Raw genomic sequence first — 6,986 nt, 5'->3', positions numbered from 1 at the left:
ATTAGAGTAAAATGTTTTAGTAAATTAGGATTTTAGATGATTTTTTTTTAAATAACTAATTGAATTTTTAAAAAATTTAAAATTTAAAATTAAAAAATTTAAAATTTAAAATTTGATGTGAAATAATTGAACGAAAATTTTTAAATTTATTATTTATTTTTATTGGACTAGATAACCAACCCATTGTAAACATTGTCAAAATTTTTTATTGGCTCTTAACAGGATTCATCTGACAATTAAAACAACTCTGGTATTAAACAATCTTCAATTCATCCATTCCAGTGTAGCTACATTTCTTGATTGTTGCTTTCAATACCACAAACATTAAGAAACATAAATCATATATACATACAAGCGATTACACACAACAACAACTCTATAAATATCCGAGTGACAGTTTCTCACCTATGCAAAGCACAAAGGCAATTATGTATGCCAACATCAGAAGCTATACAAGGAGGCTGAGATTTCCCTTCTCCGAACCATGCATCACGCTTTTGCACAAGCTCGTCAAGAAAACCATCCAGCTTGTGTATGGTGACATTTGGCATGACCACAACATGTGCTATGTTCCCCTGGCACGCCAACTGCCACTTGCGCACGAACTCCTCGTCGTGAGGGCGCTCAAACACGACGGTGCTGCTGAGCTCGTTCAGCATTGCTCCGATCCCCGCGTGGACGAGGCGGTCCTTGAAGTAGTGTGCGTTCCTCAAGCATTTCTGAACCTCTTTCCGGAATCCCCTGTATCCTTTTCTGTTTAGAGTGTACCATAGGAAGAGTGGCGCGTGGCCGTTACGGCTACCCATGATTGTTGCATCTCTCGAGGCAAGGTACTCTACGTTCCTTGACAGCACCTTCACGTGTTCCAATCTTGTTATCAGCACCCCACATGGCATTGGACACCCAAAGAATTTGTGCCCTGACACACTCACGCTTCCAATTGCCTTCTTGAAACTCACTTTCGGAGCCTGAATTAGTTAAACATGTCAAATCATTTAACAGTTAACAATTAACAATTGATGAATGAAATTGGAAGGTTTGATTAATTACTCGTTTGACGAAAGGTAACATGAGACCAAACAAAGCCCCATCACAATGGATATAGAATCTGTCATGGGAGAATCCTGCTTCCTGAAGCTTGTTAATAACCAAATCAAGATCATCAACAGCTCCTTTGACAGTTGTACCTATGTTAACATTAACAATGGCAGGCTTATCCTTGTTAGAAAGAAGCTTGGACTTAAAATCATGGCAATCAATCTCGCGAGAGGCATACAAGATTCCATCTGGGAACACCTCTCTGCCAACAAGGATTCCATGGAGATTCCCTTCTGTGCCACAGTTTGTTATGTATCCCCAGTACTGGTTCTTGTCAAGTTCCCACAACCTTGCAAACCAGTCCAAAACACCAACCTCGAACTGCCTCGAGTGCACCCCGTAGTTGCTCTCGATAAACGGATCCCCCAGGTTGTTTATGGAGAAGTGCTGAAGCTGACACAGCGCATCGTAGTCGAAATCCAGATTGTACGGATAGCCTGAAACAAGTCATCATAAATTAGTTTGTTTTGAATTGCAACGCCATGCATAGTAGTTGGTTTTTTCTGTTACCTAGATGGAACTTGGTTTTTTCTGTGAGGGATTTTTTGTACTTGGATAAAACACTAGCCATAAAAGCTTCTCTTTCTCCTGTAACCTCATCATCCAGATCTGGTTCAGTGATTTCAAACGACACCGTATGCATATCTCTTCCCGGAACTATCTTCTCCCTTTCGCCATGATGATGGACTAGTTCTTTGATCAAACATCCCCCTACACCTGCTCCATTCATGCTTGAATCAACAGTACCCCAAACATCAACACTTCCCACCATTTTTAAAGAGTAATTAAATGGATATTGAAATTAAGTACCAAGAATGGAATGAAGCATGAAGCATGATGCCTCTGATTTATATAGTAGCTAGCTATCACAAGCAGATATTATTGTATGAACGCAACGTAATACGTATTAAATGCTTTGGAATCAATTATTGACACCTTATTAGGTTGTTGGGAGTTTCAGACCATACATATTTTTAAATCTGCCAGCAGCAACTGTTTACTTTTACTTCATTCCTTAAAAATTTAAATGCAGTTAACTTTACTTATAAAGTTGATAGCCGAGAGATATTAAATAATTTAATTAATTTAATTCGTTTTTAATTATTAACTTTACATCAAATTAACTGCACATTAATTTTATCTTATTTAATTTCAGTTATCAGAATGCAACAAAAGGAGAGAATCAGTTCTATTTACATAATGAACATTTATTCTGTTTTGCCTCATGAAGATGATGTAGTAGTAGTAAAGAAATTCTCGACATCATATGATGATGATGCCTTATCCACAGTACATACAATGATACAAGAGTGTTGTAATAATTGGGTTCATATAATTACGAGACGTGGGGGCACCCATGTGATTCTCATGCATGCTGGAATCTGCATGTGGGCTCCACTATCATCTATCACAATATCTTCTAACGGAAATGTTTGGAAAACGATAAAAATTAGTTAACATTAACTTTAAATGATTTTATTTTATATTTATTAATTATTTTTAAAATGAATTATTTTTCATATACAATCAATTTTAGTATTTAGGTTAGAGATACACCGTTTCTTCTCTCTCTTGCTTCTTCTTCTTTTCTTTCTCTTTCTTCTTATTTTAAATTTACGTTCGTGTGAAGTTTTTTTTTATCTTCATATTTCTCATCTTTTTTTTTTCTCTTTTTTTTTTCACATTCCTTCTTTTTTACATATTTTCTCTTTCTTCTTTATACTCTTTTAATAATAATAATTTTTATTGATATTAAACCTATTTAAATAAAAAATATTTAAACATGTAACAACTCTGATCTATTTTAAAATATTAGACATAATAAATATATAATTTTAAATTTATATATATAAAATTATAAATATTAATTTAAAAAATTAAATTATTATCTTTATAACATTATTAAATATTATGAATAGATTTATCAATCATTTCATGTGATCATTCACAGATAAATCGTAGCATAATCACAAGTTAACAACCCATTAGCCGCATACTCCTATTATAAGTTTATAACTTCCTTTTAGCTATAGTTTTATTTACTATAAGTTTGCGTGAATTTTGCATTAATTTTTTTATCTTATTTTTATTTATCTTATACAAACTTTTTTTTAATTAGCAAAAGATTAAATTGTCAAATATTTTAGTTATAAAAATTTTAATACCATCTCATAAATTAATTTTTTAAAAAACTTAAATCAACAAAAAAATATATATAAATAATTATATATTTATGAATTTGTTTTGCTTGATGGGTTAAAAGAATAATATATGTATATATAGAAAAAAAAATCCACATTATCATCAAGAATCAGGTGTACATACAGCTTTGATTTCCTTTTTTTTTCCGTATATAATTCTTAGTAGATAGTTAGCAAAATAATTTTTACGCTTATAGTTTATGTAGAGTAAAATTCTATCCAAATTTTTAATTATTTTGTTAGCTCTCATTCTGTTTTTTATTGATTAGAAAATAGTATTTTGATCTTTAATAATTAATTTCGTCAAATATTTTATTCTTTCTATTAATATTTTTATCTAGAGTTAATGGATTTTATTTATATGTCCTGTTAGTTAATGACATATCAAAAAATTATTCTAAGAGATAAAATGTCGATTGTCATGTTAGACATATCAAAAAATTATTCTAAGAGACAAAATGTTGATTGTCATGTTAGTAATACACTGCAGTAAAGTAGAACAATTAAACTCCTAAACAAATTTTAGAAGACCCTTAAACCTCTGACTAATTTAAACATAAACACATAAATCCATAATAATGAACCATAAAGTATGACAAATATTTTCAAATTTTAGCAAACTATTGTATTTACTGCACTGATTGTTGACGTTGGTTGGCAACAATCTCATTCATTACTCCTCATCCTCTTTCTTTTTTTCTGTAAAGTTCTGATAGTAAAAACTACCTCATCAAGTTCAATCCCTTTCAATCATTTTCTTCTTGATTTTCAATGCGAATTTTATGTCCCTATCTTTGCAATATTCATCCACTAGTGTTGTGAACATGATTTTGTTAGATTTTTTAAACCTCTCTCACTCATCTCATTTATAAGTTTCCTAACTTCCTTCAAATTGCAGATCTTGCAAAGGCTATTGATCAGCGCATTGTATGTGATCAAGTTCGGCCTAATGGCTTGATTGATCATTACCTGGAAATTCTTCCATGCTAAAATAATTAATTTTTCATATTTGCATTGTCCATCAATCAAAGTGGTGAAAGTAACACTATTCGAGACCAACCCTCTTTGCAGAAGAAAAAGAAGAAGAATATTATAGGTTTATGTTTAAATTAGTTAGGTTTATTATAGGTTTATGTTTAAATTAGTTAGGAGTTTAAGTGTCTTATAAAAAAAATTTCAGAAATTTAATTGTCCTATTTTACTATAGCATATTATTGATATGACAGAAAATGTTCCGTTCTTTAGAATGATTCCTTATGATTCTTTGATACGTCCTCATCTAATGTGATATATAGACAAAATTCATTAGTAGATAGTAGAATATTCGACAAAATTCATTATTAGGAATTACAATGTTATTTTTCAATTAATAAAAATAGAATGAGAGTTAGCGAAATAGTTAGAAGAAAGTAACTACTAACACAACAACAATTTTAGTATTTTGCAGCGGTTTTTAGAGTCGTTTTGTGACGGTTTTGAACTGTCACAAAATATTTTACAACGGTTTAATTAAACACCAGAAGATAGAACGCGGATAAATGTTTAGTGAAAGTTTTTTCAACCGCTGAAATAATCGTCGTTAAACGTCTATCAATTTCTGTCGCTAACTGCTGGAATTATTGTAATGTATAAAGAACAAGGTGTAGTGTGGTCCGCTATACTAATTAAGATGCTTTGGATCTTTCGTAGTACATAAATGTATTTGGGCCTCTACATTGTCACATCTCTAATAATTAAAAACAAAATCTAAATTTTGTGTGAAATTGAAAAAATAGATTTAGTATATAAAATATGAAATGGTAAAAAGGGATATGGTTACATCATCATCATCAATCAATAGTTCAATACTACCTGCCTCTGATGCCACTATAATTTCTGTGAACCCCAGTTCTATATAAATTTCCAAGGAATGAAAATAAAGTAACATTTGGGCATAAGCATAAATTCTAGTTATAGCAATATCCAATTGTTCTTGTGAAGTGAGTGTTGTGATGTATATAATTCGTCCAGGATTAGTTCATCTTCGCTTGAAATAGATGAGTTATACATTAATTTTAAGAAAATTGAAAACATTAAACACTTATAAGAATATTCTGATACTCAAATAAAAAAAATATAAAATAAATATAATTGTTCATATCTTACTTCAATATTATATATTATAGCTCAAATTTAAATACACCAAAAGGTCCAATTTAAATATTGGTCTTCCCTATCCATCGACCTCTTCGGAAGAGGTCGGAGTCGAAACAGACTCCTCCTCAAAGAAGTCAGGCTCGATAGATAGCTGATAGATAACACTTATTCAAATAAATAACTACCCCTAAAATCTCTCACCTCACTTCCAAAAGCTATAAATCAACTACCCTAAAATAAAGGGACGGTTATCCACCCTAAAAAGTGGAACTACACCAACAATGATTATTGGATCACCAATATAAATACACTGACAACTCTCAGGTATCTCTATTTTCTAATACATTCAAAACCTGCTTAACCCCTTACTGACTTAGGCATCGGAGTGTCTTTGCAGGTACCACCCCCCATTCTTTTACACACACATCGGACAGCAGCTCCCAGACGCATATTAAGTCGGAAACCAACTCCTTTAGACACTTGGGCCAATCTTTCAAGCCCAATCCACCAATCTCAGGTTACCTAAGTAACAATAATATATATTCATAATAAATAGCGAATTTTTTTATTTTGAACTATCATAAAATGAATTAAATTTTAATATAGTATAATAGAAGGTGAAAACTCAGGTGCAGTCGACTTCACATGAAATTGATATCTAAGAGCCATTAGATGATTTGGCTAATTTGACTAAATTTTTATCTAACGGCTCTTAGATATCAACTTTACGTGAAGTCGACTTCACCTGAATTTTCACCATAATAGAATTACTTTTTTTGACTTAATCTTTTGATAATCATATGTGAAATTTATCTTCTGGGTGATATTATATATGCTATATATATTGGTAACCATATGAAGCGTGTTCTTTGTTATTAAGCGATGAGATTTTAAGTTAACTTTAATTTTATTAAATATATCAATTTATATGAAATTTTTTTTTATCGAATTATAACGGACAAATTATCAACTATTCATTATATATTCGAATGAAGATGAAATTAATAGTAGACAATACGTCTTAATAAAAAATAAATATTAAATAAGATTAATTTTTTTAATTATCGAATATTTTCGTTATAATAATTAGATTTTGTATATTCGTTTCGTAGGGATCATTTAAAATCTAATTATTTTAATTTTTAAATGAAGCCACGTGAGTTCAATTCTACTTATAACAACACAAGTCAAAAGCGCAAATTATGCTGAAGTCTTTCTAAAAAGAAAAAGATCATTGTGCACGCACGTGGTGGGCTATATATTTATATAATGATGATAACATCGAAAATAAAATTATTCTTCTATGAAAATATATTATTATTCTTTTTTCATAACAGTATTCCTTTTTCTGTTCTTTTGTGTGAACTCCTTAAACTGTTAATATTCTTGCAGAAATCTTCACATTACTTTAAGGAACACTATTCTTTTGTGTATATACTTGCTTCCGTATTAAGTGTTAATAATCTTCTTTTGTTAGCAATCTAATTAAATGGTCATATACCGTTAGATTATTTTTTATCTTTCAAACAATTTACATATTATATTGTACCT

General features: G+C 30.5%; 1 protein-coding gene across 1 annotated transcript; it reads right to left on the bottom strand.

Annotated features, from left to right (window-relative positions):
- Positions 1-223: 223 nt before the first annotated feature.
- Positions 224-2,040, bottom strand: LOC107481736 (serine decarboxylase 1). The gene is made up of 3 exons (XM_016102041.3): positions 1,609-2,040; positions 1,051-1,535; positions 224-968 (listed from the first exon to the last, which is right to left on the bottom strand). The coding sequence occupies exons 1-3, from the start codon at positions 1,868-1,870 to the stop codon at positions 402-404; spliced, it is 1,314 nt and encodes a 437-aa protein (XP_015957527.1). The 5' UTR covers positions 1,871-2,040; the 3' UTR covers positions 224-401.
- Positions 2,041-6,986: the final 4,946 nt, after the last annotated feature.

Source organism: Arachis duranensis, chromosome 3 (assembly GCF_000817695.3).
Source record: "Arachis duranensis cultivar V14167 chromosome 3, aradu.V14167.gnm2.J7QH, whole genome shotgun sequence".
Taxonomy (NCBI): Eukaryota; Viridiplantae; Streptophyta; class Magnoliopsida; order Fabales; family Fabaceae; genus Arachis; species Arachis duranensis.
The sequence above is the reverse complement of the archived record's forward strand: the minus strand, read 5'-3'. Positions and strand labels throughout refer to the sequence as shown.